Source organism: Rhagoletis pomonella, unplaced genomic scaffold (genome assembly GCF_013731165.1).
Source record: "Rhagoletis pomonella isolate Grant_MI unplaced genomic scaffold, Rhpom_1.0 Rhpom_scaffold_00008, whole genome shotgun sequence".
NCBI lineage: Eukaryota > Metazoa > Arthropoda > Insecta > Diptera > Tephritidae > Rhagoletis > Rhagoletis pomonella.
In genome coordinates this window covers 40,056,744-40,077,167 of record NW_023458562.1, presented here as the reverse complement: position 1 = coordinate 40,077,167, position 20,424 = coordinate 40,056,744, and the positions used below count along the sequence as shown (strand labels likewise).

General features: G+C 36.2%; 1 protein-coding gene across 1 annotated transcript in view; it reads left to right on the top strand.

The window, feature by feature from the left end:
- The window catches only part of LOC118744856 (proton-coupled amino acid transporter-like protein CG1139), a 42,004-nt gene extending 22,752 nt beyond the window's left edge, over positions 1-19,252 (top strand). The window contains exons 4-7 of the mRNA XM_036478234.1: positions 17,849-17,979; positions 18,416-18,594; positions 18,671-18,843; positions 18,916-19,252. Coding sequence (XP_036334127.1) covers positions 17,849-17,979; positions 18,416-18,594; positions 18,671-18,843; positions 18,916-19,178 — 746 coding nt within the window. The 3' untranslated portion in view covers positions 19,179-19,252. The remainder of the gene's footprint in view (positions 1-17,848; positions 17,980-18,415; positions 18,595-18,670; positions 18,844-18,915) is intronic.
- The last annotated feature ends 1,172 nt before the right edge of the window (positions 19,253-20,424 follow it).

Genomic DNA, 20,424 nt, shown 5'->3' with positions numbered 1-20,424 from the left:
AGTGTTTTTTGGTTTTTCTGTTCTGTTGGTTTGACTGCTCACTTTCAAACAGTTGTGTCACAGCATGGTCTCAAATATTCGTCAAACTATCTGGCGCATTTTATTTCAACCAAACCACACATTATGGCCAAATGGGATAAAAAACATCTAAAATGCTACAAATCTTGAACTCCCTTAATATATTTTCAAACGCAGGTACAAAAAAAAAGTATTTATGTGCATACGCACATATGTACATTAGGGTGCTCATCGAAAATGTTATTTTGGAAATTTCAAGACCCTACCCCCTAGTTTTATTCGTTTTTATGGCAAATATTATTGCCTATTTTTATAGATATTTTAAAGGTCACTTAGAGGTCGCGACCAGTCGATTCAGGTTAAAAAATACGGCTTGTAGATTTATGAGTTTTTGAATGACTATTTTTGACTCGATTTCAAAGATCGAACGTCATCTGAGAAGAGGATATATAGGCCTTTAAAATGGTATTTAATAATCTATTTTCGGACTTGGCTTGTTGGGATTTTTTATGGGGTTAAACCATTGAAAATTTCCACAATTTCAAAATATGTAGTACTGTCTAAAATAAAATCTATTTTCAAATAAACTTACACCTCAATAATTGCAATCGCATTAAAATTGTCGAATTTAGGAGCCTTTTCTTAAATACGGCGTTGAATTTATATTGTTTATGTACCGGACTTTCAGATTTTTTGAGCAGTGTGGCTAAGGAATTCATCAATATTTATCCAAAGCTAGCCGACCCGGCGATCTTTGTCCCGCCCATAATTAGATTTTTAATTTAATCGTTTTGGTCCAACATTTTCTCCAACAGTCCACGATTTCCATTGGCAAATTCATCGGCTAAGATTATGGTTTGGTGGTCGTTTGCCGCCTTAAATAAACTAACGGAAGTATTATGTCCATGAAGAAGGTCCCCGGCGGCAACAATGATCCGGATCTATAGTGAATTTGCCCTAGAAACTTTATCTTATAGTTGGTGGCAATTTCAGAATGGATGCGTATCCTTGTTCAACAGAAATACAATATACATACATACATAGACTGAGATGAAATACCTTAAATTTAGATTTAGATAGAGATTTACCACTGCACAAATCAACCCTGGTATGTCCGAATGAAGCTTTAATTTATAATAATATTGGCAAATCACATCCATTAGGCCAATCGTAATACATGAGAGTTCGATACACTCAATGGTGCAACAGGTCGATTTAGTCTGACATTCACGGCACCTTTTCTAACTTGTCGATTTTTAGTAATAACTCTTTTTTGCAATTGGACTTCCTTTTCCCGTTTCCAATACATGTTTTGAATATTCAATAAATATATCGGATCATAAAAAAAAGATTTTTAGTAATAACTCAACTCCAGCGCCAACTGACGGGTTAAATTGTGAAACTAAACTATCCAGAGACTCACTCAAACACACACACCCAACTCTTTTGAAATTCCTCCAGCCATTTAGGATTTCACTCACAAACATACCTACAGAAGAATTATATACACATTCAAAGATAAGGAAAAGTCAGTACGTTTGTACTTTGCCATGCCCTCTTTTCAAAGAGCCTACTTTTCTCCATGAGCATGGGATTGATTTCATATATCTCCATACGAAGTTCCAGTACTGTACCATGAACACTTCCAGAGATATGCAGTATGAAATCCGGCTTGTATGGTAGGTGCCACGCCCTCTTTTCCAATAGCTCCATATTTTCTCAATGACTATGCGATTAATTTCATATATCTCTACACCAAGTTCCAGTACTCTACCAAGAGCAATTCTAGAGAAATGCAATAAGAAAATTCGGGACGTGCCACGCTGGTATAAAGTTCCAGTACTCTACCATAACACTTCCAGAGATACTTATTATGAAAAATTTGGTTTATATAGGGGGTACCACGCTCCATTTTCAAATAGTCCGAGCATGCGATTGATTTCTACTCTATCATGAACATTTCCAGAGATATACAGTATGAAAAATTCGGTTTGTATATGAGGTGCCACGCCCCTATTCCAATAATTCCAATTTTTCTAAATGAGTATGTGATTGATTTCATATATTTCCGTACCAAGTTCAAACATTTCTCCAAATTTTCTCAAGAGTATGCGATTGATTTCATATACACAGTACCTCCATACCAAGTTCCAGTACTCTAGCATGAACACTTCGGTGTTCGGTGAAAATTCGGTTTATATGGGAGGTGCCACTCTCCCTTTTCAAATAGTCCGAATGTTTCTTCATGAGTATGCGATTGATTTCATATATCTCCGCACCCAGTTCCAGTGCTGTACCATGAACATTTCCAGAGAAATGCAGTATGAAAAATTCGTATTGTATGGGAGGGCCCACGCGCTTTTACAACAGCTCAAATTTTTCTCAAGAGTATGCGATTGATTTCATATACACAGTACCTCCAGACCAAGTTCCAGTACTCTACCATGAACATTTCCAGAGATATATAGTGTGAAAAATTCGGTTGTATATGAGGTGCCACGCCCCTTTTCCAATAGCTAAAATTTTTCTCCATGAATATGTGATTGATTTCATATATTTTCGTACCAAGTTCAAAAATTATCCATGAACGCTCCCACTACTTACTTTAGTTAGGATTAGACATGGGTTAGCCAAGGATTAGAGACATGAGCCTCTTAAAAGTAATAAGGGATTTGATTTATTTTATTTTGAGATGAGTCGTTATTGCAGAGGACTATCGGCATGTGAATTCATATATTTCGATAATGAAATAAATTCGAGCATAAATACGATTTTTAGTTACATATACATATTATTTTTCCTGTTATCAATACATATTTTGAATCGGAGGATAATCGGATCATAAACCCGATTTTTGGTAATAACTCGACTCCAACGCTACCTGGAGGTTCTTTTTTTGCAATGGTATTGCTTTCTCTATTGTCAATACATATTTCGAATATGAGGCGAATCGGACCATAAACACGATTTTTAGTAATAACTCGACTCCTACGCCACCTGGGGGTTTTTTTTTTGCAGTGGTATTGATTTTCCTAATGTCAATACACATCTCAAATATGAGGCGAATCGAACCATAAATACGGGTTTTAGTAATAACTCGTCTCCAGCGCCACCTAGCGGTTGTTTTAATAGTTATTCTGCTATTCGGAAGGTAGACAAATTCAAGAAACAAATATCAGAAAAATCGGTCCAGCCGTTCTCGAGTTATAAATGGTGTAACTAACACGACTTTGTTTTATATATATAGATTGATAAACATATATAATCGTTCTTTAGCAAAGAAGTGGTTTTTCAGGAATTTTTACGAAACTGGGGGTAGCCACACTGCTCAAAAAATCTGAAAGTCCGGTACATAAACAATATAAATTCAAGGCCGTATTTAAGAAAAGGCTCCTAAATTCGACAATTTTAATGCGATTGTAATTAATGAGGTGTCAGTTTATTTGAAAATAGACTATATTTTAGACAGTACTACATATTTTGAAATTGTGGAAATTATCAATGGTCAAAATTTAAAAAATTAAGAGAAATATGGATTTTTTTTATTTTACCCCATAAAAAATCCCAACAAGCCAAGTCCGAAAATAGATTATTAAATACCATTTTAAAGGCCTATATATCCTCTTCTCAATGACGTTCGATCTTTGAAATCGAGTCAAAAATTGTCATTCAAAAACTCATAAATCTACAATCTATTCTATCTATAAAAATAGGCAATAATATTTTCCATAAAAACGAATAAAACTAGGGGGTAGGGTCTTGAAATTTCCAACAAAAAACATTTTCGATGAGCACCCTAATGTACATATGTGCGTATGCACATAAATAAATTTTTTTTTGTACCTGCGTTTGAAAATATATTAAGGGAGTTCAAGATTTGTAGCATTTTAGATGTTTCTTATCCCATTTGGCCATAATGTGTGGTTTGGTTGAAATAAAATGCGCCAGATAGTTTGACGAATATTTGAGACCATGCTGTGACACAACTGTTTGAAAGTGAGCAGTCAAACCAACACTTACAGCTATCCTGTAGGTTAACTCTTGATATTGACGCAGTAAAGCTAAGCGTCAAAAGTAAAAGAAATGCTTTCCTAGCACAGTAACAACAGTTTTTAGTGTATTTTTTTTTTTCAAACACTGTTTAGTACTATAGTAGAGTTTAATTTTATTTACCAAAAGATTAAATTTATTTGCCAAAAGATTAATTTTATTTGCCAAAAGATTAATTTTATTTGCCAAAAGATTAATTTTATTTGCCAAAAGTTTAACTTAATGTGTCAATGCTATATATGAAAGTCTCCACATAACCAAAGTTGGGCAACGCCAAGCCAACCCAACGCAGAAAGATGGCCAACTCTCAACTTTTTGCGCGCGTTTTTCGTCAGCTGTTCCAAATAATCAAAATTGTGTGATTTAATTTTACTTTTTAAATTAAATGAGGGCCAGAAATTTAGTTTTTAATGCAATTATTGATATAAAATTTTGATTTATCTGCCACTAGTATGTTAATTTAGTGACCAAAGTATTCTCTGCTAATCGGTCATTGTAGCAAGCACGGGCGTTAAAGCTCAAACAGTCAACGACGTAACGTAGACGTAGGTTGACGCAGACACGATCTACCTTATGGGATTCGCGTGTTAACGAAAACTCACCACCGCATGGCGGTGACGTTGCCGTTGCTTCTCTCTCTCTCTCTATCAACAGCAAATTTGATATGCTGCTACGTATTAGGGCTCGTAAAATTATCCGACTATTCGACTAATCGGTTAACCGATTATTCGATTCGTAACCGTTCGCATGCTTATTAGTCGGTTAATTGTATTCGAATAGTCGCCCGCCTTCGATTATTCGAATAGTTGCTTTGCTTCGACTACTCGAGCATTGTAGCAAATCGAATTTCAGCAACCGAACTTTCATTGAAATTTCTTTGACAAATGAAAAAAAAATTTATTTAAATATATACATGCACACATATGTATGTATATTCAGATTAAAAAAATGAGCGGACGCAAAAGGAGCTGGGTTTGGGATTTTTTCGAAAAAACAGAGGACGAAAAGGAAGTAACATGTTCCATATGTGGTGCAGTTTTGTGCTACACCTCCTCCACATCCTTACTGAACAACCATTTAACAAAAATCCATAACAAAAATCGAGAAAATGAGAGGTAGGTATTGCTTTAGCCATTGTCTCTAAAATATTTCGCAATAACATTTCAATAATTAGCGCACATTCTTGCAAAAAAAGTTTGCCTTAATTTTGCACATGCCATCTTATATATGTACTACGAATGTAACAAGACTTTTCATATATGTATATGTATCTGTAAATGCAAAAAAAAACTCGAACTTAAAATATTCGATTAACCGAAAATGAACGGTTAACCGAATAATCTAAAGTGAACGGTTATCCGAATAGCCGACAGCTTTCAACTACTCGAATATTGCTAACCGATTAACAGTAGTCGACTTCAGTCAGATTCGAATAATTCGGTTAATCGATTAACCGAATTGCCCGAGCTCTACTACGTATGTCAACCTACGTTTACGCTACGTCGTTGACTAACTGCGCTTTTACTCTGTCAAAGCGACGCCAGCGCCAACGCAACGCCGCCAAAGTTGTATGTGGACGGGCTTTAACTCGTCCTGCAGTAGAGTTCTGCAGTGGAATTCTGACAACCGCTACGCTAAATTTTCGTGGCTAAAATTCTCCAAGCGAAAAGCAGCGGGGCCTAAGAGTATACAACATGGAAAAGTAAATGCAATGTATAATTAGCCAAAGCTGGCAGTATGAGAGGCACGTAACTAGATGTCGCGTGTTATTAGGTACACCTGCTATTCATTTGAAGATTTTTGGCGATCAAAATTAGCGAAAGCGAATTTTGCAATCTGGCTGCTGGACTTCTAAAATGAACGCAAATGTTTTTTATTGGAAAACTAAAAATTATGAAATCCGCTTTTTACAAGGTTGGGCCGTCCTGGCGGCGATGACATCTGTGTACCACAAGGAAACAAAGCCGAATTGGATGTTAACAGGAAATGTCAGAAGAGCAAACCTTATTAACTTAAACGAGCAATTCTTGTATCTATATATATACATAGGGTTCTCGCAAACGGCGCTAGCGATGTTGATGAAATTTTGTACACAGATAATTTTTGCATTTTAAGGTTATCTGAATAGGCATTATCTCCGAGAAGGCTCGTATAAGGCTGCCACATATTCGAAATTAGTTACAAATTAATTAAAATATCATAATATGGGTATCAAATGGAAGGTATTTTAAAGATATCTAGCGTTTCCACCTATTTTGAATCGCATTTTTATTTAATTTTTTGTTTAGTAAGAAAAGGTAAAATATTACTATTCATGGGTACAAAGAGAAGGTTCTTAAACAATCGATACTACAAAATTTATCTAAAACATCGCGATGTGGTTATCAAATGAAATTTGTATTGTTGAGAACTTTGATACGAAAATATTTTCCATCATCCACGTTTCTATGTAATAAAAATTTTTATTTTGTTAATTTCAATCAAAATTTTTTTTAATGTACATATCAGTCATGTGAAAAATAATAGGGACACGACATTGTGACCAGTTTCGGCTATTTTTGTTTTTTTGTTTTGTTTGTTTAATGTTTGTATTTTTTATAAAAATACAACTCACTATCTAACAAAAACCACATAAGTCCAAATTTCAAACTTTATAAAAAAGTAGAAAAATTCAACAAAATTTTAAAACAACACAAACCCTTTTAATAAGAACTTTCAGAAAAAATCTAGGTGTGCAGTTTTAAAGCCCATTAAATTCTAGCTTAAGAAATTGCCAGTTTGAAGTGGCTAAAAATTTGCGTTGATTGTTGATAACTTTTTTTGGCGGATGGTGTTCCTATTTGCTTCCTTAAAAAAAAATTGTCAAACATACTTTGAATGGAAGAAAATGCGTGACACCGTCAGGAAAAAAAAATGATCAAAAATCAAAGCGACTTCTTAGCCACTTAAAACTTGCACTATCTTGAGCTACAATTTAGTGGGCTATAAAACTGCATACATAACTTTTTTCTAAAAGTACTTATTTAAAAAGTTTGGTGTTGTGTTAAAATTTTGTTGAAATTTTCTATTTTTTTACAAAGTTTGAAATTTGTTTTTTGTTAGATAGTGAGTTGTATTTTTATAAAAAAAAAATAAACACTAAGCAAAAAAAAAAATAAACATTAAACAAACAAAAAAAATAGCCGAAACTGGTCACAATGTCGTGTCCCTATTATTTTTCACATGACTGTATGTGGGCGTGTCCAAACCCGCCCACTTTTACATATTACAGCTTTTACTTTTAACAGACCTTAGGGTAAATATTTTATCCCGATATGTTCGCCGACGCTTAGACTTTTTGAAGACTCAACAAAATCTATTTTCGGGTGCCACGATTTGAATTGGTGGAAACTGTTGGTTGACATTTTAATGAAATGATTTCTTTCTTTTCGAGCCAATTATAATTACTTTTTAAAACTGCTGATTTTTGGCGTTTTGGTCTTTGCTTAAACAATGAAAATTTTTTACAAACGTAATTAATACATTTTTGTAACTCATACCGGTCTGGCTCAAAACTTTTTGGGAATGCGTACCGAAATTTTCACGCCAAATCTCAAAAACATGCAATCGACAAAATTCGCAGTGTTAACTTGTGCCTAGAAACATTTTGAATTAGAAAATTAGATACATAAATCAAGAAATAAACATGAAAAAAACTGTAGAAAATAAAGAGCTTGGATTAGGTTATGAAATACTACACTTTTATAATCTTAAAAATATTAACAAACAATATGTAAATAAAAATATTGAGGGCCGATAGGGGAAACACACTTAAAAAATTGCCTAAATACTTGAAAGACGAACCAAGAAACACACATAATCCTACTTTTCTAAAGCAACGATTTGCATAGAACACAACTCGAATTATCTAAACGTTTAATTGTAGAAATAAAGTCAATACCTTTATGTACAATATCCATTGCGTATAATTTTAACTCACTCGGCTTTTCAAAATATTTTAATTACGTTAAATCGAATTCAATTTTCAACGTGCTGACGCTGTACAAATAAAATGAACAATTGATGACACTTTTGTTGCTTTTTTCAGAAACAACCGTTAGAATTAAAACAAAAAATATATGACAACATGAAGTTTGGACAAAAAACTGATCGAAAAGCCTATTTTGGTTCAAAAATTTTTACATACATTTTTTTCATTTTGGCCTATGGCAGCAACCACTGTGCGACAGTTTGATTGAAAAGTGTTGCACACACTGTTGTTGGGATATTTAATACCTTCAGTATTATAAAAAGAACTTCGACATTGACTAACCACATCTGGAGATAATGGCAGTTTAATGAAATCACTTTTCTTCAAAACTCGAAAAACGGAAATTTAGCTATATCTCGAAAACTGTTCGACTTTCTTAACATTTGATTTCATATTCGGATTCAGGGACAAATTTTATATAAGATACGATAGTCAAATGCTATAGGTCAGAACAGTGTTATAGGTTTCAAAAAGAAGTTCGATTGATATTGTGGTACATACACCAACTGTACATTGAATCCTTGTACAAAAATATTAATAAATTATTAGCACCAACAGCTGACACTACGAAGATACAAATAAGCCACAATACTCGGTAGGGTAATTTTTTAATTTTGTTCGTTTCAAAACATAAATAATAAAAATAATTTTTAGAACAAAAACATGTAATGTGAAAATATTGGACTTGACATAAAACGTACGTTTCATAAACGTAAGTTTCATAAAGTGCTCGCAATCCTTTCATCGAAAGGTGTCAAAATCCAATGCATACTATAACATCATTTCAAGCACAATATTGACTGCAATATTTTTAAATATTTATTGGCCGTTTCGAATGAAAAATGTGGTGGAAAACAGCAATAATTTACCCATAGGTAAAATTTATAGCTACTATCATCACATCTCCTCACCAGATTTCTCCGCCGCGGTCACTGTGATACGAATCATTAGAAACGGCCTCAAACTCAATAACAAATGTTGAGATCTCGAAATTCTTTATCAATATTATCTTCAACTAAGTGATGGAAAATTTGTATGTAGATTTCCCTTCAACAGGGGGAGGTTTAAACCCCCTAATAGACGAAGCCCTTGTTTTTACCGATAAATCGATGTCGTCCGCATACGCCAGAAATTGCACGCTCTTGTAAAGTATTGTGCATGGGCGATTCAGTTCTTCGGCTCTTATTATCATCAGATTAAAGAAATCACATGAAAGAGAGTACCCTTGTCTGAAAGCTCATTTGGTATCAAACGGCTCGGAGGGCCCCTTCCCAATTTTGACTGAGCTGATGGTATTGCTCAGCGTCATTTTACACAGCCGTAGTCGAAAGCGTGCAGTCGAAAGCGGCTTTGAAATCGACAAATAGATGGTGTGTGTCGATCTTACTCTCGCGGGTCTTTTCCATTATTTGGCGTATTGTGAATATCTGATCTATGGTGGATTTGTGAGGTCTATGCTAAGAAGGGTGATCCCTCGGTAGTTGGCGCGTATGGTGGGTTTCCCTGACCATCTGACCATAATCTGCATAAGACTTGATGCATACACTTAAGGCCCGTTTACATACAACTTTGGCGTTGCGTTGGCGTTGGCGTCACTTCGACAGCTGACTATGAGTACATGCATTTATATGAAAGTCTCCATATAACCAAAGTTGGGCAACGCCGATGCCAACACAACGCAGAAAGATGGCCAACTCTCAACTTTTCGCGTGCGTCGTGCGTCAGCTGTTCTAAATAATCAAAATTATGTGATTTAATTTTCATTTTTAATCAAATGCGGGCAAGAAATATGGTTTTTAATGCAATTATTGATGTAAAATTTTGATTTATCTGCCGCTAGTGTGTTAATTTAGTGACCAAAGTATTCTCTGCTACGCGTTCATTGTAGCAAGCACGGGCGTAACTCGCGCTGCTGTCAAAGCGACGCCAGCGCCAACGCGACGCCAAAGTTGTATGTGGACGGGCCTTTAATCAGGTAGTCGCCGCCGTACTTGAATATCTCCGCTGGCAGGCCGTCAGCTCCAGCAGCTTTGTTGTTGCCGCGTAATCACCATTCTTACCTCCATAGTTAGGCGGCATAAAAAATTGGCCGTCTGTTGTGATTACAGCTTCTCGACGTTAAACTTTCCGTATCTTGTCTGCAACAAGATAGTGGTCCGAGGCGATGTTTGGCCATCGGAGTGTACGTATGTCTAACACAGTGGAAGCATGCCTTCCGTCTATTACAACATGGTCGAATTGGTTTCTCGTTTTTCTTTTTACGCTGGAACCGAGTACTACATATTACCATGTTTCGGGCCTCGGCGAAGTCGGTCAGCCGCAGTCCGTTATCGGACGTTTCGTCGTGCATACATACTAGGAATGTTAATCCCGGGATCCCGGACTTTTCAAGGTCTCGAAAATCCCGGGATTCTTGGCAAGTAATCCCGGGATTTTCGGGATTTGTAATTTGCACTGATGGCAATAATAGAAACTCCTTTTCTTGACCCGTATTGGCTATATTTCGTTTTTTATTTAATAGTTAATATTTTTTTATAAATGTCTGGCTCATTATACCATGTATGTAATACTTCTATATTGGCAGTAAGCTAACTTCTGAATAGCCGTCATCGATTCGCCAACAGTTAGCGAGTGGCGAAACGAACGAACTCAATGAGGTACAACCAAACTTGCTATCGTCTATACGTGCTAGCTAACTTTGTTGTTGCTTTCACATGCAAAATTTTAGGTTAAGAGACCGGAACTCAACCATAGCAAGCAGCGAAGTGGCGAATCGATGACGGCTAATGTGTAACAGTGGCTACTCACGACGAACATGTGCGGGCACATGCTCGGGTTGCTGTGCTTGTTCGTCGTTTGTAGGCCGGTTCACGAGCATGCTCGCAAAAAATAAAAAAATTTTGATTTTCAGCGAGCATGCTCGTCGTTTGTAGCGTGGTTTGCGAGCATCGCATTGGAAACCAAAACAACAACCTAATTTTGTGTTGATGCTTGCCGTGTGCACATCGGCGGATAAGTGCAGCCAAGCCATGTACGTTATTGAATTTTTAATAACTGAGACTAAATTACTACAAGGAATGTCAACCGAGTAGGACGTGTTTTTGCGTGCTCCTAAATAATTGCATTTATCTTCGGAAATACTGAAATTTGCCAAAAGTAGCTGCTTTACCGGTGAACGTGTGTGCTGTGTGTTGTTTCTTTTGCCGATACCCGGGCAATAAATTACCTGTCCTGTGTTACTGCCCGCTGTAGCTGATAGCTAAATAAGCAAAATAGCAAAATAGCAAAAATGTCGGTAACGCGCACAAATTCAACAAGAAAACCTGCATCCCCCTCTAAAACTCCTCTCACACCCGCATCAGCTGTATACGACAGAATGGAGAAGAAATTTGAAGAACAGAGAGATGAAATCGTAAAACAGTTGACTGCAGTAATGATGGCATCAGAAGAGACGGTAATGCAGAAGATTGGTGAGCTGGCTGCTGAAGCGGCAAACTTGAAGCTAACAATAGCAGCAATTGAGAAAAGAGTGACTGCAGTGGAGAACGCGTGCGCTGATGTTCTCACTCTTCGTAGTGAGTTGATTGCTACTCAGGCTCAGCTAAGTACTCTTGAAGGCAGCGCTGTTTCAACAGACCTGATAATCAACGGAATACCTCAAACAGCGGGTGAGTGTTTGCCTGAACTCTTTTCGAAGATTTGCAGTGCGGCTCAGCATAAACCTCCACCTTTGCGTGATGCTTTTCGGCTGCGGAATGCAAAAACTAATGGACAAAAAAATAGTAGTGTTTGTCCAATTGTTGTTAAGCTGTTCTCTGCGCCTGATCGTAATCAGCTCTTAAAATCTGTTGCTGTGTTCTGCAAGAGTAGAAAGAGATCTCTTGCGCTCTCTGACATTGAGTTGCCGGGTTACGGTTCTGTCTTTGTGCATGAAAGTCTACCAAAAAAGCTGCGTGAAGTGATGACATTTGCCTCTGAGCTCAGGCGGAAGAAGCAGTTAGCGTCGGCGTTCTCCTTACGCGGGAAAGTTTTTGTGAGGCTTAAGGCAGGTGAAGAGGCTAAATTGGTGAGCAGCAAAGCTGAAGTGAATGCTCTTATCGGCAGTAGAGCGCAGAAATAGTAGCACTAAGTTTATATATGTTTGTCTGGAAATTTGTTCTTTATGCTATATTTAAGTTATTGGAGTCATTTAGTTATGTATTTTTTTCTTTCTCTTTGCGGCCAATTCTCTTAAGTAGTTATTTGTTTACCTTTTTGTTTCTATGTCTCAGGCTATTTTTCTTGACTTATTGTTATTTTCATTTGTTCTCATTTTTCCTTTTTTTCTTGTTTAATTTAACATATTGCAATCACATCTTTTACATGCATCTGTGTTTCTGTTATGTTTTTCATGTGTTTAATGCCATTTTTAGTTGTTCCTTCAACTGCTCAGTGTGATGGATTTAAAGCCCTCTAGGAAATCCGCCTTCAGCATTAATGAAAACCAAAAGGTATTATTAGGTATTTTGTGCAAGCAATATAAATGTCTTAAAGTAGTGCATTTTAATGCGCGGAGCCTGAACAGCGAAAAACTGGATTATGTTAGGGATATATTTAGTGAATCGGATATAGATGTCATTTGCGTCTCAGAAACTTGGTTTAATACTGATGTTTCTGATTTTTACTATAGTATACCAAACTACAGTCTTACTCGTGTTGATCGAACAACAAAAAAGGGGGGAGGGGTTGCAATCTATTGTAAATCCACCCTGAAAATCAGTGTTTTAGCAACATCAAAAAACACTGATACAGAATTCATTATTGCCGAAATTTCAGACAATGTAACAAAAATACTAGTGTCATGTGTATACAACCCTCATAGATGTTGCATGTTAGATTCGTTTTTTGTTGAGGTGTCTTTGTTTATTATTGAGTATGAGCGTTTTGTTATATGTGGTGACTTCAATGTCAATTTGCTTATGAATGACTCATATGCCAATAAACTACTGGATCATGTATCTGCTGCAGGTCTTGCTTTAGTTAACAAATTCATACCAACAAGATTTGCGCACAATTCATGTCCTAGTTTGTTAGACCTCATTATCACGTCAAGCCTCGACCATATTCTTAAATTTGACCAAATAAGTTTTATCTCCGACCACGACCTAATATTTTGTGCACTAGATGTAACGTTTAATTGTCCTGCTGATAGTGTTACTTCTATGTATCGTGATTTTAAGTCTGTAAATGTTAATGACCTGACTGATGATCTGTTAAATGTTGACTGGGATGCATGTTGGTTTGTTGAGTCGGTAGATACCAAACTTGACTTTTTAAGTAAAACTATGTCTGAATTATTTGATGTCCATGTTCCTCTTCGTACTGTTCGCGTTTTGAATAGCTCTTGTCCGTGGTATAATAGTAATGTCAGATCTGCTATAAAAGCTCGTAATAGATTATATGCGAAATGGAAAAGAACCAACACGGACTTCGCTTGGTTGCAATACAAACTTGCCCGAAATAAAGCTACCACCATTGCAAGACAAGCGAAACGGTTGTATTGTAACTCCAAGTTGAACCCATCACTACCATCAAAAGACTTATGGCGCAATTTGGAAAACCTTAATGTGCATGGAAAACATAAAACTGAGTGTAAAATTGACCCTAACATTCTAAATGATTATTTTACTGGTGCCTGCAAAAGCGGCGACAGTTCTCTAACTCAAAACTTCAATAGCCATTTTGCACTGAGAGAAAAGTTTCAATTTAATGGAGTTACAGAAGCAGAAGTTATGAAGGCAATTATGAGCGTCAAGTCTAATGCTATTGGTGAGGATGGTATATCCTTGAAGTTTGTGAAACTTGTGCTGCCATTCATTCTAGGAACTCTCACACATATAATCAATCACTGCTTCACAACTTCGTGTTTTCCAACGGAGTGGAAAAAAGCTGTGATTATTCCTGTCGCTAAAAAGAATACCGCCTCTGAACCTAGTGACTACAGGCCAATAAGCATTTTGCCAGTATTCTCAAAAGTGTGTGAGTCTTTGATGGCAGAGCAAATTTTATCATTCGTTCAAGAAAATAATCTTTTATCTCCGTTGCAGTCAGGATTTAGACCAAAGCATAGCTGCTCTACAGCTATGTTAAAAATACTTGACGACATAAGAATACAGTTTGACAAAGGTGACTTAACTCTTCTCTGCCTTCTTGATTTTACTAAGGCGTTTGATTTAGTAAATCATGACCTGCTTTGTACAAAGCTTAAATATTACTTTGGATTCTCCGATAGCTCTGTTAAACTTATGACCAGCTACCTTGAGGGAAGAAGTCAAAAGGTGATGTGCAAATCTGCGTCATCAAAATCCTGTATTGTTGCCTCCGGTGTGCCGCAAGGCTCCGTGCTTGGTCCCCTTTTGTTTAGTCTTTTTGTCAATGATGTATTTTCTGTTTGTCAGTATGTTAATGTCCATGCCTATGCTGACGACATTCAATTGTATTTGTCTAGCCGTGTCGGTCTTGTTGAAGATTTGTGTTATAAAATAAATAGTGACTTGTCTGCAATATCGCAATGGTCCCGTGATAATTGTCTTTGCGTAAATGCTGCGAAGTCATATGTGTTACCCATTAGTAACAATGTTGTACATGTTGAGGATATTCCAAAAATGTTTGTTGGTAATAGTGTCCTTACGTTTACTGACAAAGTTAGAAACTTAGGCTTCGTTGTTAACTCTATGTTGAGCTGCTCTGACCATATTAATAAAGTTGTTAGTAATGTGTATTTTGTTCTACGTAGATTGAGAATGTCAGCTTCGTTCACGCCTTTAGAGACTAGGAGAAAACTAGCAATTCAACTCATTGTACCACACATTACGTACTCTGAGCTTGTGTATAGTAAACTTGATTCTACTTCATATCACAAAATTGATGTTGCGTTCAATAATGTTACGCGTTACGTTTATGGCCTCAAAAGATATGACCACATCTCTTTCTGGAAAAACAAAATTCTTGGATGCAGCATTTTTGAATATCTTTCGGCCAGAAACTGTATATATATTTACAAGCTCATACAATTCAAAGCACCGAAATATCTTCACGAGAAGTTAGAATTACCTAAGTCTTGTAGGCATCAAAATCTGATTATCCCTAAATTTTCCTATTTGCCCTCATCTCGGCTATTTTTTGTTAATGCTGTGAGGCTGTGGAATTCCATTCCTGATACTATCAAAGCTGCATTGAATAGGAGCAACTATAAGAAAGTAATACACAAGTATTTCACCTCTGTGTGATAAATGCGATTGCAATTTAACAGTTCTCTTTTCTCTATTTATTTCTCCATCTTTTTGTTTTTTTTTTTTTTTTGCTTTGTGTTTTTCTTTTTAGGTTTCCCAACTGCAATGAGTGACTATTAAATGACTACTATTTAATCTTACTTTTATTTAATTGTTATTTTTTATTTTATTTTTTAATTTAAGATAACTGTTTGTATTTAAATTTATTGCTATTATATTTTTACGTTCGTTTTAAGATAAGTCTGTATCAGACGATTTTGCGGTTTAATTTTGTAATTGAAAGCTGTTGATGTACTACAAAAGACTGAGTCTTACAGGTACAACCTCATTTCTTAAATAAATAAATAAATAAATGTGTATGTGCATACATAGAAGTGAAATATAAATAAATTTAAGTAACACATAAATTAAAAAACCTAATGCTTGAAACACAATACCCGGCGAACGGCAAATTTCGCTCAGCAGAGCGATGCCGACGACCAACTTTCGCCCAGCTAATTCGCTTACTGAAACACAAATAGAGCGGTATCGAGCGGTTCGAATGCTGTCAGCTGATAAGGTGACCATGTTTCAAGAAGGAAGCTTTTACAACGAAGAGGGAAAATACCAGCAAGAAGAAGTTTAAAATATAGAAATAGTCTTTAAATATAACTACTAGTAAACTTACGTTTTACTAGATTAATCTCTGATAGAAAAATATAAGGTATATTATTTTACTTTTAAACAAAAATTACGATAACTTTTAAGGTATGGTCATCATGGCCTTTTTTTGTCGTTGCCGTTGACCGCGGCGATAGAAATAAATCTATCGTCGTGAACAGTCGTCGAGCAAACTTCGTCGTTTGCTTTGATTGTGCGCGTTCTTATATAAATCAGTGTGTTTTAATTATTTCGGCGAACATTCGCGACGAAAAATTTGCCGTTCGCCGGTGTTGTGCTTCAGCTTTAAGTCATAAGCAATTGAATTTCATCATCCGCGTCTTTGCTATCCATCTTTACGCTCTCACGACAAAATCACATATGAGCCGCTCACCGTTTGTGGCAAACGACAGCGGGCATGTTAGCGCACATGTGCGTGCACATGTTCGTCGTGTGTAGCCAGTGTAAACATTCCGAAGTCAAAGCAAGGCAGTCTAGTACCGTTTTTGTCAATGCATTGTGTACTTGAGTGCCGTTTTTGTGTATGTGTTGTGTACATGTTTATTTATAAACGTATGTGTTCCTTTTCTTTCGTACGTGTTTATTGATATATCTGTACTGTAGTGTTTTCGGTCGGTACTAGCTCTTACTGCCAATATAGGAGTATTACATATATGCATTATACATATAACACCGCGCGATAGTATCAATATATTCGCGAAAGCCTGGGCCCAATATAGTAAAATTGCGTTTTTAGTTTTTCACTCTGACGTCAGTAATTCAAAAATGATTTAATAAAATCATAGAAATGTGCTTAGAGAAGAAATATGGGTATAAAATTAATGAGGAAATAATAATAATAATATAATAGATTGACGCTTACACATATGTTAGTGTTTGGCCGAGCTTCTCCTCCGATTTGTGGCGTGCGCCTTGATGTTGTCACACAAAGCGGAGGGACCTACAGTTTTACGCCGACTCCGAACGGCGATTGTATTTTTATGAGAAGCTGTTTTTCATGGCAGAAATATACTCGGAGGTTTGCCATTGCCTGCCGAGGGACGACCGCTGTTAAGAAAAAACCTTTTTTCTATATATATATATTTTTTTTTGCGATATTGCTTTGATCAGGGCTTGAACCCAGGTGCTGTGGAGTGGAAGCGCGCACTGCTTACCACTACACCGCAACGGCCGACAATGAGGAAATGCTGTAGAATTTAAACAGATTCAAGTTTCTGGTGGCAAATATTGAAAATGTTATTTTAAAGTTTTATCCTTGAAATTTCGCAATATTTGTTTTTGAAAAAATTATATAAACTCGATAACATCCTCGAATTTCGTTCTTCTAACTTTGTCAGAAAAGTTACCTATTCGTCCTTGTGAATCCAAAAAATTTAAATTTTTTAAATTCTAAAGAAATTTCCTATTGCATTTGTTACCCATATTTTTATTCTACATTGCATTGAATTTTTTTAACAATATTTAGAATTAATCATATCTCAGAAATTACAAAGTCCCTCAAAATAAATCGTGCGCTCAGAAAAAAAAATAAATAAAAACGCCACTTTATATAAAAAGGTAGGCTTCAAACCCATTTATTTATTATTTATTTCATTGTAGGAGAGCTTCTCAAACAACATACATAGAAGCAATTTTTTCGATTCAAGTTGCTGAAAAGCAATGAATATCTAAATCCCGAGATCCCGGAATTGTGACAACGCCATCCCGAAAATCCCGGGATCAGAAAAAGGCGAAAAATTAACATCCCTAATACATACCTACTGCTTACATATTTGTATGTATACCTATTAAATTAACTAAACTATTCTTTTAATTTCAGGATTCGGTATCATTTTCTATTACATGTTAACTAACCTCAAACCGTTTGAAGAATTGAACGCATTTCAAGATTTTCGCCTTTATCCTCTCTTCATTGGAGCCACTCTGTTTGCCTTTGAAGCACCAGGATTGGTTAGAACATAAAATAATAAGGGTGCCTATTTAATGAGACAAAATGTATTCAAACTATTCAATTTCGGACTCAGGAAAATATACTTTCAAAATCCTAGAAATAATAATTTTAACAAATGTGTAGATCAACTTGTCACTGCAGTCCGAAGCAACTGTTTTACTTGCTCGCAATTTCAATTCGATACCATCAGTATCTTGAAATAATTGCAGTAATTGTTTAGGTGTAGGACACTAGCCTAGCAAAACTTAACCAGAATTACATACAATAATAATTATTATAATTTATATGAAATAATGGTGCAAAATAAGTCAATTGCACTTATTAAAAAAACATTTTCGCGCTTAAATGAGCACCCTTAAATTAAAAAAAAAACGTGCATACATGTATGTATAAATATGTACATATGTATGTATAACACTATTGTCTTTATCCCAGGTGGTTTCCATTGAGGCGAATATGAAAAATCCGAAATCTTATGTTGGCTTAACCGGCATTTTGAGTCAGGGTATACTCATCGTCATCCTACTGCAGCTTTTCTTTGGTCTATTCGGTTATTGGCGTTATGGTGATGAAATCAAGTCGGCTATTCTACAGAGTCTGCCATACGATGAGATGTAAGATAAGAATTATATGTAAATATACCTCTGGAAATTACCCAAAACTAAATTTTACTATCTGCTCTTATTTCAGTCTTGGTAACACTGCCCGCGTTATTTTCGCATTTTCCATGTTCATTTCCCACCCCCTGCAAGGCTATGTAGCCATCGATGTCATGTGGAATAATTGGTTGAAGGAAAAGGTGGCAGAAAATATGGCATTCGCACTGGAATTGGCGTTTCGAATGTGTCTTGCAATTTGCTCAGGTGCTACATTAAGTTATTAAAACCTACGACTTTCACGAAGGCTACTAATTCTGTATTTGTTTTTCCTTATAGTGTTATTTGCCATAGCTCTCCCAAATTTAACTTTAATTCTTTCATTCGTCGGTGCCTTTTGCCTTTCATTTTTGGGTCTGATTTTTCCAGCCATCATTGATATTTCTGTTAGATACGAAACTGGCTATGGACCCGCTAAAATATATTTATTAGCCAGTATTCTGCTGATCATTTTCGCTGTTATTGGAGGTATAACTGGTTCATATGTTCCAATCGAACAAATGGTCAGGCTTTACATCAATGGGACAGATTTGACCGGATGAAGCCCGTGAAACAAAAATTAAGTTGATGAGAGATAGAAGTGTATTCACATAAATACATACATACGTGCATAAAGGATTTTTTAACAATATGTTTACGTGTGCATGTACGAAATAAATACTTCACAATTGATTTTGTTTCTTTCGCATATACCGATTTCATGATGGTACGTTTACTCTGTTTGGAAATACATATTAGCCGTGCACGCGTTTTGGGACTCATGTCACTGATGGCAGTTATAACTTTGAAGCAGGAAAGGACTTGGTCTACCTAGGATCCAGCATAAATAACACCAACAACGTGTTACTTTGGGCTCGGATGGCAATTGAAAAATCTGGACGAACCAAAATCAAGCTCTCCTTGACTCTCATAATGCCCGTTCTTTAACATGGACGATGCCAAACAAAGATGAGATTTAGGTTTAGGGCTTTAGAGAAAACCACTCTACGCAACATCTACGGCCCTGTTTGCATGGGCGACGAGTATAAACGAACTTTTAACGACATGGGCATACTTAAGCGTACAAAAATACAAAGATGGGCTGGCTTGGCCATGTTGTACGCATGGATTAGGTGACAAGATCGTTCGGCTCAGCCCCCATGGGCGGAGAACAAACGCAAAAGCGCTCACGAACAAAATGGAAGAGGCAAGTGCAGAAAGACCTGTCTGCGAAGGTTTCTGCCCTTGGCCCATTAAGAAGAATATATCGAACAAAATTAATATTTATTAAACAGAATGAAAACTAGATTTATGCAGAATGATAGTCTTCCCTTTCTGAGGTATGGGCTATAGGTTTCGATTTCGGCGATATAAACATAGAAAGAGTTTCTGGCAAAAGGAGCTGAATGTTCTTCTATATATTGGCCTTAAACTGCTCAACAGAGCATCTGAGTTCAAAATAGCAGTGATTTTCTCTAGAAAATGTTCTTGGAAAATATTCGCGGACTGCTGGTAATGCTTATTGCGTTCTACTGCTGCCTCCTTAGAAACCAGTGTAATGGGTAGGTAACAATGCTTTTTTTATTGCACTGTTACCAAGCATTATTATATTTTATGTATTGTAGGAGTCGCAAAATGCCAGGGGTGCATACATAACTATAAGGATATTGATATTGAGGCTGTAGGTTACAGTGACCCGATTTTCGCCATTTTAACTTAAATGCCTTGTATGCAGCTCCCAAGAAAACGGTCAAGGACAAATTTGCTAATTTCGCGTGAGTGTCCAAGGATTTTTGAAATTTTTGATAC